Below are 20,161 nucleotides of genomic sequence, written 5' to 3' on the forward strand. Positions count from 1 at the left end.
ACCAATCCAATCCCTCTCACAGCCACTACTTCGAATTCTACCGCCACCACCGAGGCACAACTTATTCAGTTCATCTCCACCACCACAAAGTGGAAGCCTCTCGTGCATTTGCACTACAGCTGTGAGCGTTGATTGTCTTCCAATAGACATACCACATTTCAGTGGAAGGCTGAACATCTTGTCTGAGGTCACTGTGCCCAGCATCACCACATCTCTAAATGCTCTAACGTATCCCAGCCCTCCCCAGGTGGAGGGAGATCAACCCGCAACTTACTCGAGGCGTTGCAAAGCCCGCCCTACCTCTCACGGAGACAAACCACAAGTAGTAGCGCCCATGCATACCATCGACAAGCCCACCACTCCAACAAGCTCATTATTCCCCCACCGATATGATGCGATTTATTACAATTGTCGTGTAATCCATTCCTAAGCCCCCTGGTACTCGCTCATTTACAGGCAGCAGCTAACCGTACTTTGAATCTGCATTTTCGGATATCACACTCAGGACTGTATACACATTTCACTCTCACACATTTGAAACTCTGGTATAGACAACTACTCCCTCCACCCAGACACCTGCCCCTTCTGCAATACGGTATTTAAGCCCCCATACTTCCCCTCAGCAACCGCCATATTAACATCATCTCCTACAGCCATTTATATTTTGTTTTAAAGCATGTGCGTAATTTGGGTGGGCGTGGAGGGATATTTTCATCATCTTTATGGTGATCAGCTGACGGGACTCTGGTTGGTGGGTGGGAAGCAGAAGAAGAAGAATGATCACCCATTCATACCTCCCACGTCCAATCTCTTACCCTATATCCTTATCATCCAAAACCATTCACCACCATCACACAACAAATAAAAAAGCTAGTCCATCCTTCATACTTCCAACTTCCATTCGCTTACCTCATATTCTTCCCAAAATATTCAGCACAAAAAAAGAGAAATTACTAAATTTAACTAACCTGAAACAATTTAACAAATAATTTGCCAAGAAGCCGCATACCCACTCCCATCTCCTCACTGCCCACAGATATCCTTTAACCACCTCGTTAATCCTTCACTCCTCCCAACCTGCCCGAATCTCCTGGCCAGAGAGCGAGAGAGAGAAAGAAAGAGCGCGTTACGTTCTAGGTGGCCCGCACCTCCCCGTCAGGAAGGGGAATGAGAACATATTAAATGATGATGCTGATGAGTAAGAACTTTAATCTAGCACCGTTACTTATATTTTTTAAACATGATAAAATTCATATGACGTCTTTTTCCTACAATTTGTTTTACGTCGCACCGACACAGATAGGTCTTATGGTGACGATGGGATAGGAAAGGGCTCGGAGTGGGAAGGGAGCGGCCGTGGCCTTAATTAAGGTTTGAAAATGGTGCCTGGTGTGAAAATAGGAAACCACGGAAAAATATCTTCAGAGATGCCAACAATGGGGTTCGAACCCACTATCTCCCGCATGCAAGCTCACAGCTGCACGCCCCTAACCGCACGGCCATCTCACATATGGCGTCTTTTATGACAAGTGCAAAATGTTCCTATATAATACATTCTTTATTGTTTGAGCTGTAAGTAATGTCTAGCCTTTTATGATGGGATGTTATTTAACAGGAAGACCATAAAAATGCAATTTTTCATCTATTTATGATGCAGGCCTATTGATCTACTTCAGAATGGTAATATTCTAACCTCGGTGTAATGCTATTCTCTCATCAGTTTAATGACATATAAGAATATCAGCAATTTGCAAGAAGAGAAACTATAATGACGTCAAGTTGAGATCAATGTACAACAAGTACGGTATTACATATAGACATAGGTGAGAATGGTGAACTGTTCTTCAGTAATTCTATCTTGACACTTCTTCAGAAGACATGTTACAGATAATGCAAAAGAACCTCAAGTAACTTATCGTCGTTGCCGGGACAAAACCTCCTATGTGATAATATATTTGGAGGTATACTGACCCGCAGCACGTACATTATGAAGAGCGAGAATGCCTTGACCGTATTCACACAATATTGCACCTTAGATGACAGAACCATACCGGCCAAACTTCTAAGCTAAAATATTTCACATAGGAAGTTATGTCCCGGCAGCGACGTTATACAGGAATTAAATTATTCAACAAATTACCCATCAATTTGAAAAGTAGTTAGTTTCAAAGAGTGACATAAAATGTTACTCTGAACAAAGCGTATAACTTAACTGAGTATGAAGAAATAAAGTTCTGTCATGAAGGAATATGAAAGTGCATTACTCTACTGACAGGTACACACATTGGATATTTGTCTTCCACTATTTCATGAAAATGAAACAAACCGTTAGGCTGATTTCAAAAACAGGTGCCAATAATGTATGTGGCGAGTTCCTAGATTACATAAACGTTGTTTAGTTCGTTGATTGTACTCTACTGTATATAAGTAAGGTAAGGGTATATTCTGCCCGAAGGCAGGTCCGAACCTCCGCAAAGGTGTGCCTGAGCCGGAGTTTACGTACGGTAGTGTGGCCTGTTCCTCCTCGCTCCTCCATTCCCTTACCCCCACCAACAGCGCGTGGCAACCCATCCAAATCTTGACCACACCCAATGTTGCTTAACTTCTGAGATCTCACAGGACCCGGTGTTTCAACACGGCTACGGCCGTTGGCACTCTGTGTATAAAGATATTTTTATATCTAAATAACTCTCTATCGCAGCTACATGTTCAGCTACTAATTCATTCTAATGCTAATATTCCATGTCACATAAGCATTGATTAAACAAGATGTATTTCATAAGCCCCTCTCCTGAAAGAGATGAATGAGTCAGGCCAGGAAACTCCCAGCTGGCTTGAGGGCATGTGACGGCCTCTACTTGTACTCTGCTTTTCGTCTGGTGTCTCTGTGGATTTTCTGGAATGAGAAACTAGAACATTCCTATTCTGACTGCAATCCAGAGATATTAGAACTTCATCACGAGGTATATACAAGAAGACTCGCCATAAACAAGGGGAGGTTTTGGAATGAAAGTCGAGAGAGTGTCGTTATGATGCAGTGTTGATAGTTTTCGTTGTTTAGTGCTTGGTGTTGTGTTGTCGTTTTGCCAAGTGATATGTGTTGAGTAGCTCAATGTGTGGAGCATCACGTGAGTCTATTAGTCTCCACGACATGTCTTTCTATTTAGTGCCCTTTTGTCACAATATAATTATCAGGGGTTGAAATGGGTCCGCCTCTGTGGTGTAGTGGTTAGCGTGATTAGCTTCCACCCCCCGGAGGCCCGGGTTCGATTCCCGGCTCTGCCACGAAATTTGAAAAGTGGTACGAGGGCTGGAACGGGGTCCACTCAGCCTCGGGAGGTCAACTGAGTAGAGGTGGGTTCGATTCCCACCTCAGCCATCCTGGAAGTGGTTTTCCGTGGTTTCCCACTTCTCCTCCAGGCGAATGCCGGGATGGTACCTAACTTAAGGCCACGGCCGCTTCCTTCCCTCTTCCTTGCATATCCCTTCCAATCTTCCCATCCCTCCACAAGGCCTCTGTTCAGCATAGCAGGTGAGGCCGCCTGGGCGAGGTACTGGTCATACTCCCCAGTTGTATCCCCCGACCAAGAGTCTGAAGCTCCAGGACACTGCCCTTGAGGCGGTAGAGGTGGGATCCCTCGCTAAGTCCGAGGGAAAAACCGAACCTGGAGGGTAAACAGATGATGATGATGATGATGATGAAATGGAATGTGTATATCATCACTGAATCTGCCTAGCGTGCCCATATCACTGAATCTGCCTAGCGTGCCCATATAGGCAATTCCTGTGCCAGTTATTGCACCGGGACTCGATATTAATTAATGTCTTCCTTATGCCTCTCTGAGTCTTTTGCTATAAAAATTTTCTAACTGAAACTGAAATCAGTGAAAAATAATTCAGTCAGTTAAGGACTCTTAACTTATTGCGTTTCTCCAATCATAAAATCCCTGTGTGAAGGCTTTTCATTTCACGTCGCACCAACTCAGACAGCTGTTATGGCGTCGAGGGTATAGGTTTTTAATATTTCTGGCATTATTTCCTCCCTAATCACGACAGCTAAGGCCTTACAGGTGCATGATGTTCTAAGGTCAATTAAAAGGTCAACCGCGTCAACATTACCATGTTTTGCTCCAAAATCAATAGCTTTCTGAAATAAGTTTGTGAATTGTGGTTTATTGAAGATATTAAATAGTGTTACATGCACAGGACTTACTTCAGCGCAAGCGTCTCGAAAAATTTCTTCAGGTATTATATGAACTTAGCTGACCCCGCGGTTTTAGGGTAGCGTGCCTGCCTCTTACCCGGAGGCCCTAGGTACGATTCCCGACCAGATCAGTGATTTTTACTGGAACTGAGGGCTGGTTCGAGGTCCACCCAGCCTACGTGATTACACTTAAGGAGATATCTGACGGTGAGATGGCGGCCCCGATCTAGAGAACCAAGAATAACGGCCGTGAAGTCTCGTCGTGCTGACCACAGGACACCCCGTAATCTGCAGGCCTTCGGGATGAGCAGCGGTTACTTAGTAGGCCTACTCGATTTTCCGATTTTTGTATAATCCAGTTCCGAAATTATTTCACTTTCCCTTTTTCCTGGGTGCATGCATAATATAGTATTCACATCCTGGATGGTTGGAAGTAATACCCCTTGAAGATATAACAGCTAAAAAAAGTGTCAGAAGCCTTCTACCATCATTGGATTGCAAGATTCGGTTGCTTTTTCTGTGAGTTTTGTCACAATTTAAAAAAATGATATGTTGGTACTCGCACACCAGAAAACTACACACGAAATCCATCCTAACTCTTCCGGCATAACCAGCTTCTAAGAATCCGCGGGCGATGTAAATACTATATTCAACAGGTGGCCGATAAACGACCAATCTTGTAACGCACGAAACCAATCACTTATTACTTTATAAAATGTAACTAATATCTTTGGAAGTTTACTACAGACTAATGAAGTATGCCGCTAGGATGATTTGCGATGACATGTGTGGAGTATCTGTCATGCAGAAGTTAAATGGCAGATATGGGTCTCATTGCGCTGTAAAGCAAGGGGTATGTTGTAAACAGAAGTGGTTTCGTTGTTATAATGGAAGCCATTTATCTTCAGTTTCTACTTAGTTAATTTGTAACTGTGAGGTAATAGATTATACAGATTATACCTGAAAAATATACCAGCATTTATTAACAAATTATACCTGAAAAAATTATCATGGCAACTTTTCAGGCATTTTCTAAATGTATGTTATATTGAATTTGTATCGACAGACTGAAGATCCTCACAGTTAAGAATATAAGTAGAAGGAAGATGATGATGACGATGATGATGATGATGATTGTGATGATGCCTGTTGTTTAAACAGTTCTGACAACTAAGTCATCGGATGTAAAATGAAGTACCATAATCGAACTCTTACTGAAAGTCCATGAAATCTGTTTGAGGCACACTATAGTAGGGGACTGAATTAGTTAAAACGATGACTTATTTATTAAATCCAACACAGTCTAACTAACGATCTGACGCCCCGTCCCTTTAACTGTGAATGGGAAAAGGGCCAAGTTTGAGGCACGTAAGAACTTATGAATTGTGTGTTCATCTTAACATTCCTGCACAGTTTAGGAAAATGCTAGGTTCTAAGGAAACAAAGCAGATAGTGAATCCGAAAAGCACAGACTGTTTCATCGTGGAACCGCAAGATGAATTGTTCAACGAAGGAGTGAGATATTCCCGTTAACCATGAAAATTAAACCTATTCTGACGAAAAGAAGGTCGATCATCTCGTACAATAATTATTGTCCCTCAGTCAGCCTATAAAACTGATCTGAGCAAATTTGAAGTACGACGTGTGGACATGCAAGACTCAAAGCAGACGTGTGGTTGTTCTCATATCCGAGCCTACGACGTTGTAAGATGGTATAAACCAGAAGATGACGATAAACGGAGAATTGCTAGCCCTCACAACTGTCATGTATATGTTGATCGTCATATCCAACAAATCTACATGAAACATATTCTGTGACGAGCTGTAGACACTTCCACCTTGCCATTACACCAGATTCAACTTCGGTCTTCATTTAGACCTACCTTGCTCATAGATGAACTATAATACCATCTCTTTATAAGGGTGCCATGCGGTTACGCATGCTTAGAACTGAAAATAGTGGGCCTACAATAATATATTTATCGAGAAGGAATGATGATGATACCGCGGACGAAAGGAACAAGCACTTTTGTATGAATAATAATTTAGGTAATTGTTGAGGACAGTGTATTAGAATATTTGACTATCCGTATATGTAAGAATAATGTTAGTACCCACCTTGTGACGTTGGTATAAGCAACTGAGCACCCTGAATTCCTTGTACCAACTGACCAGATGCTAAAATAAACTGTGGCATTGCAGCTGGTTGAGGAGCTGCTAGCAACTGAGGTAAACCTGACTGCTGTTGGCTAGCTGCGGCTGCTGCAGCGGCCGCCGCTGACGAGAGCAAGTTGCCCACTGAATGAGCTGGAGATGCAGTTGCTCCCGACGTTGGAATGGTGCCTGCAAAGAAGGAATTCACTGTTTGATTTTAGCTGCTCCTCTTTTAGCTGAATATAATCTACATGTCAAAGAGGTATGATAGCTCCGTCAAGGAGAGCCAAAATGGGAAGAATTATAAGTAATTTACTTGGTTCAATATTATTTAATATTGAACTGAATTTAAGTTATCGCTATACATAAAGTGAAGTTGATAAAGTAAGATAGTATACCTGGAATGTAGATGAATTAGTAGGCAACACTCAGATAACTGTACAGGTACATCACCGTACAATCTGATTGTGCAATATCGTCTCTTAAGGAACAATACCGCCGATCTGACAAAGCTCTTCCTATCAATTATGTTCTTTAAGACTGGCCACTCCTCCCAGCCACGTATGGATATGCAGTTCATTAGAACAATTTTCGTTATGTTAATTTCCCTCTGGTTACGTGTAAAGGAAAATGAACCTTACTGTACTGTACTGTAAGGATGTATGCTTGCATGACCTATTTACGCAGTCCTATATCGTCGTTGCGTCTCGAAATACCGTCATGTGGCAATGTTGATGGAATAAATACTGACCCCCAGCACATGTATCACTTACAACGTAAGGGCATGTACCGCCGAACTTACATAAATTTTGCACACAAGTTAAAAGAGTCAAGAATAACACACTGGTCAAAATACTTCCTTCGGAAATTAAAGAGTAAGAGTAAACTTTTGTATGTTTGAAATGGCGCTCTTGGCTACGCAGTACTGCCACCGTGTGCTAGGTTCACTTGTCGAGGGGCCGCTACTCCATACCCTACCCGCAACTCGCACTGTCCAACACCTGATTTGAGGCCACGCTGGCATACGCTTATAAAGGAAGGCTGTTCAATATTGGAGAAGTGGTAAGCGGGGCACGGTTTCCCTTTCGTCGTTGAAACAAAATTTCCATTGTGTCAAAAGCAAAAATATATATATTTATATGAAAATCATTTAAAGAACGGTGGGACACGCCTTGAAAAATTGAGGGCAAAAGCACGTACTGTCATAAAAACAAAATCGATTTTGCCCATCAAAATAATGAAATAATTCGCGAGGTGACCATCCAGCAGTGGGCTAAGCAAGTTGTTCATGAAGAACAATGCACGTGGTTTAAAGCATGCCACGCGTGAGTACATGACTTTAAGAAACGCAATGGTACTGTTTCGCGACAAATAACGTCTGTAACGACGAAAAAGCAGATCAACAAAGAAGTAGAAACCATGGTAGCAACAGAAATATTCGTAGAAGACGTAGAGTCCTACGGCCCCGAAAGCGTGTGTAACAGTGATCAGAGTGGGTTCAGTCTAAACATGTGTACGGGAAGGACATAGACTTTCAAAGGGGAAAATAAGTTACACCGCGGTGCAATCTGTGGTGTCCATCACATACAGTTACACCACAATGCTGAGAGTTACCGCAAGGGGCGCACCACACAGAGTTACACCACAGTGCTGAAAGTTACCGCAGGTGGCGAACTTATGGGGCTTTTATGCATCACTTTAAGAGAGTCGAAAGGTGTGTTTCGTAAGACGGTGAAAAAGAACGTGCTTTCACGCGAAAATATTCTTGATGGTTGCTCAAAATGCGGAAAGAATGGGATCAATACAAGTAAAAGAATGGTTTAATGGCGTATTCAAGCAAAATATACCGTCCGGTAAAGTTGCGCTCATTCTGAATTCCTTTTTTGGGAATAAATCTACACAAAATGAAGATATCGTGCAGGTGATGATGATTCCTCCTGGTGCCACACCTTACTGGCTACTAATAGATGTGTTCGGTTTTAGAGTATGGGAAAGCTTTGTACGTAGATTATCTGTCGTGAAAATTCAATCTCTAACATACGACCAACTGTCGTTGGTTTTCGTCCCATGTGGCAATAACGCCTGGTATCGAAGCCAGTACTTGTCCAAAACCCGGGAGCCTTTGAGCATTATTTTTGCAGAAACTATAAGGAATCCCCAGTACGCGCCCTTCCCTTGTTAGAACAAATATTCGTTGATAGAATTCATGCAATATTTAACCTTAGGTGACAAAACTTGCTTTCGTGTGTAACGTCCCATGTTATACTGATTAACCTTTATTTTTACAATAACAATCATATTCTATTGCCTTTATTAACCCACAATCAATGCAGGAATTAAATTATTTCTCTTAATGCCGCATCATCATATCCGCGACGTGTTACGCAATACTAACGGAATAAGAAAGATGAGTGGCGCGGTCCCTCCACAAGTGAACCCAACACGCGCCGCAGTTCTGCGTAACCAATTCAGACATACGAACTTTAACAATTTCTCTAGGTCGCTTAAGTTAATTTCCGAAATACATTTTTTGGCCGTTGTGTTATTCTTGGCTCATTTAACTTGTGTAGAAAGTTTACGTAAGATCCGCGAATCCCCGGTACGCGCCCTTCCCCTGTTAGAACAAATATTCGTTGATAGAATTCATGCAATATTTAACCTTAGGTGACAAAACCTTTCTGGTCAGAGCTCTAAGCTGAAATATTGCCAAATAGTAGTTTTATTCTAAGAGCAACGACGATGTAAGTTTCATTTTCCTTTATAGGCACGCATTGGAAAATGAACACGACGAAAATTGTTCTGATGGACTGCATATCCGTATGGGGCTGGGAAGCGTGACCAGCCTTAAGGAAAATAACGAACAGGAATGCCATTGCGGTACTGATTCTTAAGCGACGATATGATAGTTCAGCTTTATGTTGACTTACGACTGTATTGTAAATTTCAAAGGATAGCTAATCCAAAAGAGAGTGCTTTGGATAACAATAAATACGTACTTATAAACTAGTGTTTAATATGTATGTATTTCTGAATAATGTAGATACGTCAGAAGGTAAGTTCACGTAATACTTTGTACAACAGTGCAAGATGAGACAATATGTAGCTTACATGTTAATGTAGTTTCACGAACGTTCCCTAACTTTTCCTTGTAATGATCTATTTTGATCAAACGGACTGAACGTCACAGCTCACCATCAGCTCTCCTACAACAAAGCGTTAGAAACTGACGTGCTGTTCGAGGCACTGTAGATGATGTTTTAGTTCCCTAACAGATGATGGTATGTCGGGTGGGATTCAAACGCCGGGAGACGAGCGCAACATGTGTGGTGCGGGCTATATGAGGCCTAGAATTCCAGCGCAATGTTTTCTTGGCTGATAGCTGAAGTTATTTTCACGTCATGCTTCTTGAAATGAGTACGAAATACAACATGACTACACCAAAAGATGGTCAGCATAATACTTACGGCCATCTGACACTTATTGCATGTTGATAATCAGGAGATTCGATATACAATACCACCCCTTTTCGATTCTAGTTCGTAGTGGTGCATCCACGTCTCGTCATCTGTGACGATGCACGGATCGCTGACGTTACCCTCGACGATATAATGTTGCAGGTTCCTTAACGAGGTAGCCATTTCGTCAACTTTATACGAACTTTCCAATTGGCTTGGATCCGCCTTCAGTGCACTTTCTGAAAGCCACGATATTCAGGAACAAGGTCATGTACAGAATGAACGACAGATGAAAATATAACTGATACTGTGTGAGCTTGACACATCTCTCCTCACTCACAGCAGTATATCATCAGTGGCACTGACGAGCGAGTCTGATTCCCTTGAACAAGTACTCAAGATTTCATGTTTCACCATCGTTCGACTTTTGCATTCCAGATTTTATATTTTACAATTGTTCGTCTTTTCCAGTCCATTGCAATCTTTCATCACTTGTTTGATAGACAACTCATAGGTGAATGTCTACAGGATCCGTATTTTCGTTTCATAAAATAAAGTGACTACACCCACCTCCTCTCTTAACCAAATACTTCGTCGCTCTGTGTGACCTTCTACTCTCACTCTAGCAATGGGATTCCATACCAGTGGCTACACAATATTACAGCGATCTTTGTGCCTTCGTTCCAGGGTAAAGACGTAGTAAACTTTACTTTCAGACATTTTAATGCTTTTTACTTACGGTATTTTCCAACGTATTATTTCAGAAACCCACTCTAGTACGTAGGAACGTAAGTTTGTTAAGTAAGTGTAAAGCTGACGAAATCAATATTTCAAGATAATTGAAGTAAGTGGGAGATTCTGGTAGACTGTCTGGGCTTCTCACTCGTGTGAACTGAATTGATGACATCTACAAATTAATCAGTGCACATACTAATTTCATAATTTGAAATGAAATAAATTATGAATAGACCATCAACTATTTCGGAAGTAGAATTTATTAATGATCAGATCGATGTAAAAAGGAATTAGCATGATTAGTATTAGCATTTCTTTCGAAAGATTGATTTTAATACCGTGAGTAGGTTTCTTAGAAATTAGATTATATTGCACAGAAAACAACAACAGCAGCTGCAACAACAGCAATGAAATCATGGATATTCCCCATATTTAGCCTAATGGACACACCTTTAACACTCTAGACCGATATGAATCCCACACACAATATTATAAACCACCAATACTCTCAAAGAGCAGACACAAGCAGCTTCAACTCAGTTGGTAAGAAAATTATCGTAGAAGTGGAGAACAAAACCAAACTTAACATGCATCCATCTGAAATTGCCATTATCACTGAGACCAATATACCTTTTAGCATAATTTATCCACCATAATTTAAAGGATGAAGTTGAATTAAATTCAATCGTTAGTGAATAATAAACTAACCGCAATGAGTAACACACAGTAGGGAAGAGGTATTAAAAAGCTAAATATATTTATATACCCACGACAATCCAACAATTTATAAAATAAAATCTTCGGAATGAAGCCCAGCTAAAAAAATGACATTCCACACAACTCAAGGTTTGTGATATTGAAACTAACTGCTGTCAAATGCATTTGAGTGCAGATATTCTCTATGAACCGAATATCCTGAGTCTCCCTCGTATTATGAATTAAGGCATAAGCGCATGTATATCGTCACGTATCTGACAATGCTTTTCTTGTCCAATGAACAATGCAGTACCGTACTGTATGAATGTATGTTTGCATGCCTTACTTGCGCACTCCTACAGTATAATATATTTTAGGTTGAATTATCTTTATACATAAGCATAGGAAAATGAGCACAACGAAATTTGTTCTGATGGATTGCATATCCATATGTGGCTGGGAGGGGTGATCAGTCATATAGCCTAATGGGTAGGAAGAGTATTGTCAGATACACGCTATTGTTTTTGAGCGACGATGTAATATCGTCTTAAATAAAGCATGAGTAAGAAGACGGAAAACATACTACGGGCAAAATCATAATTATCAACCCCAATTTACTTAAGATTGATAAAAAAATCATTTTATTCAAATCATATTCAGATTTATCCCTTAACTCCCCATAAATAAACTGGCCATAAGTAACAAAATATTTGATAACCATTTATCATCGAATGCCCCATTAAAATAAATTTACAAATAAACTCTAGCCGTTACTAAGGTCGAAGTATGGATCAAAGTCGATACTGGCATCGGTGCAGCCATAGCTGTCGGAAAACAAGATGAAAATGGAATCTTGGCACTTTCAGTTATAGCAGCCAATACCACAAAGGAAATAATAAGTATCATAAGAAATGAACACCTTCCAAAATCGAATTAGCTTACATAATTTCAATTTCTGCAACCTATTATACAACAGACCCTTGCGCCATAAGACTACATCATAAATAGAATTCGGGAGTCCTGTAAATCGCACCCAGTAAGGGCAGTATACCTATCGTACACCTGTCGATCAAAAGAATTCTTGTAAATGTGGTGTTCTGTAAATAGCACCAAATACGATCCGTGCCAGTCAATCAAACGTGTTCTTGGCGTGTTTAAAATTTCAAAATTTTTGAAACTGATTGCCATCACAGTTTAATCAGGCTTAGGGATAACAGCGTAAATTTTTGAGAGTTCTAATCGACAAAAAAGGATTGTGACCTCGATGATGGATTAAGGAGTATGATTAGGTGTAGAAGTTTAATTAATAACTCTGTTCGACTTTTTAATCCTTACATGGTCTGAGTTCAGACTGGTTTATACGTTTAAGATATTTTAGTATGTATTTACGAAATATTTGAAACAATTTTATTTAATGATAAATATTGATACTAATTTGACAGAAAAGTGCATTGGATTAAGAATTGAAAAATATTACAGATAGTACTGATAGTGGTGGTGTTAATGCGAATGTTAGGTGTAGTTATGTTACTTGTTTGTGTTTTAACTGCGGTAACAATTCTCACTTTATTGAACCGTAAAGTTTTAGGATATATTCAGATTCGTTAGGGCCCTAATAAAGTAGGATTTATTGGGTTACCCCAATCGTTTGCTTATGAAATTAAGTTGTTTTCATCCTTCATCTGTGAATATATATTTACCACCGTCCCTTCGCATTCACCTCGCCCTATATCTCAACCAACCAGTATGGTTTCGTACCAAGTGGCTCTTGTCTAACAAACCTGGTATAATTGCATAGTTTTTCGTCTCATGCCATTGCAGCTAAATCACACCAACACTCTGCTGCTCCATGAACTCCCCGAACGATTCAATATACATGGCAATCTTGAGACCCTCCTTGCTGGCTTCCTACATGACCGCTGGCAGAGAATGATAATATAAGACACATCATCCTCATGGTTACCAGTGACCTCCGGCGTCCTACAAGGCAGTGCTCTTGGCCCTTCTCCGTTTTCGTTGTTCATGGACGATATGCCGTACAAACTGAACGAAAAAGCAAATACCCTACACTTTGCCGACGATTGCTAGATAGTTAGGGAGATCAGAAATGCTTTATTTTTCTTAACATGTACGGCACGAGGTGTTTTCACTGTAATCATTGCAGGATGATCCTTTACTTCAAATTATGCTTTACTGGGGGGAGGGAGCTCCGTGCTGTGCCTCAAAACAATTTCTTATGAAGTAAAATTGGCATTGATATTATTGAGATTTATTTTTGGTTGGTATTTACTGTCTTCAAGTTTTTAGGTTATATGTGCTTTACATTCTAGTCCTTACCACTTATATTGGTGTGTTTTTCCTTCTGTTTAGCTCAAACTAATCGCACACCATTTGATTTTGCAAAGGGTGACTCAGAATTGGTCTCTGGGTATAATGAACAGTATAGAAGAGTTGTCTTGACATTGTTCAGCGTAGGAAACTAAAATTTTGTTTTCGAGAATGTTGTTTTGTATTATTTTTAGGGGGTGATGTTCTGACAAAAAGTTAAAAGTTGATCTTAATGGCGTTTATATTTATTCAAGATAAAGGAATTTCACCACGATTTCGGTGTGATAAGTTGATTTATTTGGCGTGATAGGCCTATGTACCGCTGTCGTTGATTTTTTGGGAAAAAATAGGACTGAAGGTATTTATGTTTTCAATACCGGTACATACTTAGTGCATTTAATTTAGTAAATTTAATAGAATATTTAAAGTTATATCTTATGCTTTCAAAACGTGCGCTTTCATAAGCTTAATTACTGATTTACTAGATTATCTTATGTGTAAACTTTTATTTGATTTAGAAAAGAGAAAGCTGATGGGGGTTGAGGGGAAGAAATCTCTGCTTCCCTTCTTTCCTAGTCCCTTTGTTTCGGGTTTAACTGTTAGGCATTTCCTTCCACTGGCTGGACTCATAGGGAGCAGGTAGTAAAGTTAGTAGTTATGAATATTTAACTGGGCGCGATATTCACAGATTTCTGCTTGAGCGCGATTTTCACTGGGGGCGATTTACGTATATCCATTGAATGCCCTTCTACCCACAAAGCTGATAATGGACACAATACTATGTTTCTGACTCAAGAGGCAGTTGCTGTAGACAGCAGTTCCCAAACAGTTGAAGGCGTTGCAATGAGATAATTCATTTCCTGGTAGAATTAGTGAAGTGTCTTGTACAACGACATTTAATACCACGGAACCCATAATTCATTTCTTTGAAAATTGATCCCTTTCTGCTAGCAGATTAATGTAGCTTTAGCAGATAAATGTTTTCGACGACGACCGCTGGTCTGGGAAATAGCTAAGATGGAAAAATAACAGCCATATCCTTAATTATAATGTAGACCCTATATTTTCATGGTGTGAGAATGAGAAAAGAAGGAAAACTATTTTCAGAGCAGTTGGTGATGGGGCTCAAATTTCTTCCGATTACAAGCTTACAGCTACGTAACCAGCACCGTGTAACCACCACGCTTGACAAGAAGCAACTAACTTCAATTACAAGAACATCTTAATATAAACGACTTTCTTATCGCTGACTATCAACCAGATCAGTATAATTTCGTCGCTGTGCGAGCAATACCGCGTATCTGACAATGCCTTCCTATCCATTATTTTCCTTAAGACTGGTCACACCTCCCAACTAAATATAGGCACACAGTCCATCAGAACAATTTTCATTGTGTTCTTTTTCCATTTGGTGGTGTCTGGTATTGGGAAAGAGCTCATTCTTAAAGCAGGATCCCAAGATATGGGCAAGAGTTTCTATCTCGACCTGACAATGTCGGCAACTGTTATTGTCTGGGGCCCTGCTGGGGACCGCGCGAACAGCCGCCACATTTCTTGCCATGTTCAAGGCCTCCCGTCATTCACTCTATAGGCCTTCGTGGTGAATTATCCATCGGTTGGAAGAAGGGTACTCACAAAAATGAGCTACGACATTTCTGGGTTGATTTCTGATTTTCTTCGAGTCTATGAATCAATCCTGGCGCTGTGCGATTTTTCTGTATGACTTGAAAGAAAGCTTCTGTAGGCACTGACTCCTCTCTTCTAGGAGGTTTCTAGTTTGAAGGATGTACGGGTTCCGATCCTTGTGGAAAGACCTCTGGGGGTTGATATGTTGGAAAATAGCCCATCATGGCTGTAAATCATACTATCCGGAAGATCAGAAGGAGGACGAAGAGCTACTTTTACCGTGCACCTAATCATCCTGCCACTATCTTGAAGGAATGTAGATATTTACCAGGAGGCATCATCTGGAATGGGTAGGCTATGGTAAGACAGACGGAAGCGGTCCAAACAGTGATCTTTTGGTCGGCATGGAGTAAAGGAGAAGATGTAAGTGACGCCAGTTTGTGAAGAAGTATTTTCATTGGTTTGAGTGTGTCAAATATTATGACCTCATGAAAGTTTACGCCAAGGTATATAGTTTTCTCGGGTGTCAATGCTCTAATTTCGCCACTGTGTGAAGAGAGGCTTCCCTCCGTAAGTTTATTGTGAGATATGTTAATGAAGGCGGATTTTTTGGTCATTCATTTCCAAACCAATCTCTCTGAAGTAAATAATCGCCATTTGGGTTAGTTACGAAGCGGATGTTTGAGATTTGCCTGTGATTAATATCGTCTTCTTCTACCGCTTTTCTCACACATGTGGGTTCGCGGGTGCGAACTGTGTAGCTCATGTGTATTTGACCCTGTTTGACGACCGGGTACCCTTCCTGACGCCAACCATCTATGTGCAGGGATGTAAACACTATTGCGCGTTTCTGTAGTGGTTGGTCGTGTAGTGTGTTGTCTGAATACAAAGAGGAAAGTGTTTAGGAAAACACAAACTCACAGCCTCGAGCTAGGGGAATTAATCAGACGCGATTAAAATCCCCGACCCTGCCGGGAATCGAACCCGGGACCTACTGAACCGAAGGCCTCGACGCTAACCAATCAGCCAAGAAGTCGGACTTTCCTATGATCAATATATTATCAGCAAAGCTGAGGACTGTGAGAAGCTCCAACTCATCTACCAAGGGGGAGTCCATATTCAATAGCAACTATGTCCTCAGAGAGCTCGTTTAAAATTTGGTCTGTAGCAAAACTGTGGAGCGTAGGCGACGGAGAGGGACCCTGCATGACCCCTATTTTCAGTTAAATACACTTTGTTTTAGAATGGTTCACCTCAATCTCCCTCTTATTCCCATTCTGCAGCGATATAATCAGTCCAACAAGTTTCCTTGGAGCAGGGGAACTCTCAAGTGCTCTTCTAGGGTGCTTACGGCCAACGTTATCAAAAGATTTTCTAATATCGACCCGGGCTTGTCCCTCTTAGCAACAATGGGAATAGATTTCAATACCGAGCTCGATAGTTGCAGTCGCTTAAGTGCGGCCAGTATCCAGTATTCGGGAGATAGTAGGTTCGAACCCCACTGTCGGAAGCCCTGAAAATGGTTTTCCGTGGTTTCCCATTTTCACACCAGGCAAATGCTGGGGTTGCACCTTAACAAAGGCCACGGCCGCTTCCTTCCCACTCCTAGCCCTTCCCTGCCCCATCGTCGCCATAAAACCTATCTGTGTCGGTGCGACGTAAAGCAACTAGCAAAAAAAAAAAAAAAAATCAATAAGGACGTGATGGTGACAGTGCCTGGAGATTTTTCAAACCCTCCCCGGTGTTCATTAAGATTGACAAACACTCGCAGCCTGCATACGAGGATCCGTTGAGTGACTCTCCTTAATAAAAAACGTACACAAATGGGTCTCTAGTTCGAGACGCCAGTTTCATCTCCTGACTTGTAAATCAGAACGGTTCTATCAATCTCGAGGGAAGGAGAAAAGTATAATAACAAAATCGTGTGGCTGTTGCTAGCCTGGTGCAGCCCTTGTAAGGCAGACACTCAGCCGAGGGTGGGCGGCATCTGTCATGTATGAGAAACCGCATATTTTTGTAGTGGATGGTAGTGTTAGGTGTGGTGTATCAGATGCTGGGATGTTGGGGACAGAACAAACACCTAGCGCCTGAGCTGAGGGTGAAAATTTCCGACCCGGTCGGTAATCGAACTCGGGGCCCTTTGAACCGAAGGTGACTACATTGACCATTTGGCCAAGGATACGGACAAGGAGGAAAGTAAAGTGACATGATCATTCTCGTGGCTATGAGTGCAATTAGTACGGAGACACAATCGTCTTTCATAACCTGCATAAGAACGTGGTCTGGTCCAGGAGAGGTATCCACTGTTATATTCGAGACGTCTATTACTTCTGCCTTGGAGATTCAGAGAGATTAAGACAGTCACTTCTAGAACATGGATTGTCGATTGAATAAAGATAAGAGGAGTGGTTTTTAACGTTGCCTGGAGGTAATTTACAGTGATATCCATTATTACCGAGAACTGTACGTATTGCTTTCCTTCTATGATTATAGAATTGAAATTGAGTCAACCGATAAGTAAACATAGCCTGCCTCCTAGCCCGATCTCTCTTAGATCGTCTCTCAGAATTAGATTGTTCAGCACGTCGTCGTTGCACCTAGAAACACCGCTACGTGATATCTCAGCCCAGAAGTCTTTCCAGAAAGGTTCTGTCATCTAAGGTTCATGGTTGCATTAGCAGTATCCAGGAATTTTCGTTCTGTGACAAATGTGCTGCGGGTCAGTATTTCTCCCCTCAACATTGCCACATAACAGTACAGTATTTCGAGGCGCAACGACGATATGTCCTCTGAGTGTCGAGAAGTTTCTTCATTTTGAAAGCTCATAGAACCTAGTGGCGGGGTGTTTGCGACTAAGCAAGGCGTTATTTGACATAGCTAAGAATATCAGAAAGCCATTAACTCTCGTAGAGAACAAAACATCATGCATACTTTCTTCGAATAAGTTACCCGTTTCCAGTTCTGAACATCTAATTAGAAATTACTGAATCTAGAATCGCAAGAAGAGAGCGAAGTTGGAGTTACAGGAATGATATCCGAAGTGTGGCACGTGGGTGGATTAAATGCTGAGTCTTTACAGAACTGACATCAGTATACAAGGTGGTCGGAATCAGCGTGAACCGGGTATACGAGCGTTAGAGTGTTGATCATACTGATGAACAATGTTAAAAAGTATATCTCGCGCCGTTGTCATTTTATCAGCTGCTGAAGTAAGCCAATCAGATCGCTTTACGGGTGAACTCAAATGGGTTTTGCGAAGAATTGTTGCTGAAACGGCACGTGGATTAACACCGGCTTGAGAGAAATGCCCGGAAATCAGCATCAAACACAAGCTTGCGTGTGAAATTAGGGAGGATTTTAGGTTTCCTCTTAGCACGTAACTGCTAGGTCATCCGTCTGTTTTCTAAAGTCGTGTAAAATTTTAAAGTTCAAAGGATGAATTCATGTAAGGAGTCTGCAGGTGAAGAAGTTTATTTCCTAATGGGAACTTGTCAAACATTCGGAATCACGGGTGTGGTACCCTCGTAAACTTTCTGTGTACTTAATATTTGGTGACTATGTGACTATGGGCTTCAGCCGCTGTCACTGTAGCGTACTTGCTTTCACGCGATCCTCTCCTCTTGGAGGTCAATGTGCAAATCACTTCCCTCGTAAAGTCTTTTTTCTTGGATTGGTGATATAAAGCGGTCTTCCTCATGTTGTTATTTCTTGATCGATGCTGCATTTTTACATCCATCTTTTGGCGGAGGTCAGAGCAAAATGTAGCCTCCACCGATGTCTCAGTCTCATTTATGGCCGTGATAGTATGGAAGCTGCTGGGGTATTGGTGGAGCCCAGTAATAATATTCGGAGCACGATTGTTGCTGGGCGTCTGAATGTTATAAAATGTATTACTCATTATGGTACTGCAATAGCATATTCTGGCCCAATGAGGAAAACAATGGCAAACGACTTCACTCTTTATCATGCCTTGTACGTTTCATTATGGCGCCGCCATCGGTTTTTGCGATTTTCCTCTGATCGCGTAACCTTTGGCGGTGCATTCTGAGAATCCAATCAGCCCCGAGCAATATTATTGTACCAAGAGTAAGGCCTTTCCGCCTATTTCGAATTGCCTCTCAGTACCTATGCTGGTACCTGTGTAAATACCTCTAAATATCAGATGCTGTAAGTGGTTTGACTGTCGGGAACTAGATGTCCTTAGCAACGATTTCGGACTGCTCCCTAGTATTCAAGTATTATATAAGCTGGAAGAATGTTGACGTTTAGAAGTTGGACAACCTGTTTAGAGTCACTTATTCCTTTTAATCACTCTGAAGTTGTCAATACTGCCCTCCTGTCAAATGTAACTAAAACAAAGCGATCACCCAATCAATTTGTCCCTATCGACTATTCTGCAGTTGAATCAAAAGTGTTGTAACTAATCTTTCTAGAAACATTACCTGAGCCTCTATTTAAGAGCAAGGTTTTCGGGTTAAGGTGTCGAGGGGGATTGGAGGCGGGGGAAGCAGCATGGACATTATATCTAATCAGCTATGGCAGCAACGTACAATGCTTACGTGAATAAAACTTGCGAGTGAAATTCGGAAGGATTTCAGGCTTCCTGTTAGCATGTAACTGCTAGGTCACCCGTCTCTTTTCTAAAGTCATGTAAAACTTTAAAGTTCAAAGGGTGAATTCATGTAAGGAGTCTGCAGGTGAAGAAGTTTATTTCCTAATGGGAACTTGTCAAACATTCGGAAGCACGGGTGTGGTACCCTCGTTAACTTTCTGTCTACTTAATATTGGGTGACTATGTTTGCCTAATGTTGAATTTTGTATTTTTCTTTCGGCCTTTACTTAGTCACAATATAGTATGGATTAGCCTCTGCTTCGTAAGGCCTTAAGTCCAATTAGGTAATGTAAGCATTTATCCTCTGGAGTGCGTAGATTTTGCCTCCGTTCATTTTGTTTTCCGGTCTTG

General features: G+C 41.2%; 1 protein-coding gene across 1 annotated transcript in view; it reads right to left on the reverse strand.

The window, feature by feature from the left end:
- pdm3 (pou domain motif 3) overlaps positions 1 to 20,161 on the reverse strand; it is a 568,723-nt gene that overhangs the window by 100,518 nt on the left and 448,044 nt on the right. The window contains exon 5 of the mRNA XM_067140052.2: positions 6,323 to 6,547. Within this exon, the coding sequence (XP_066996153.2) occupies positions 6,323 to 6,547 (225 nt within the window). The remainder of the gene's footprint in view (positions 1 to 6,322; positions 6,548 to 20,161) is intronic.

The sequence above is a fragment of the Anabrus simplex genome, chromosome 2 (genome assembly GCF_040414725.1).
Source record: "Anabrus simplex isolate iqAnaSimp1 chromosome 2, ASM4041472v1, whole genome shotgun sequence".
Classification (NCBI taxonomy): Eukaryota; Metazoa; Arthropoda; class Insecta; order Orthoptera; family Tettigoniidae; genus Anabrus; species Anabrus simplex.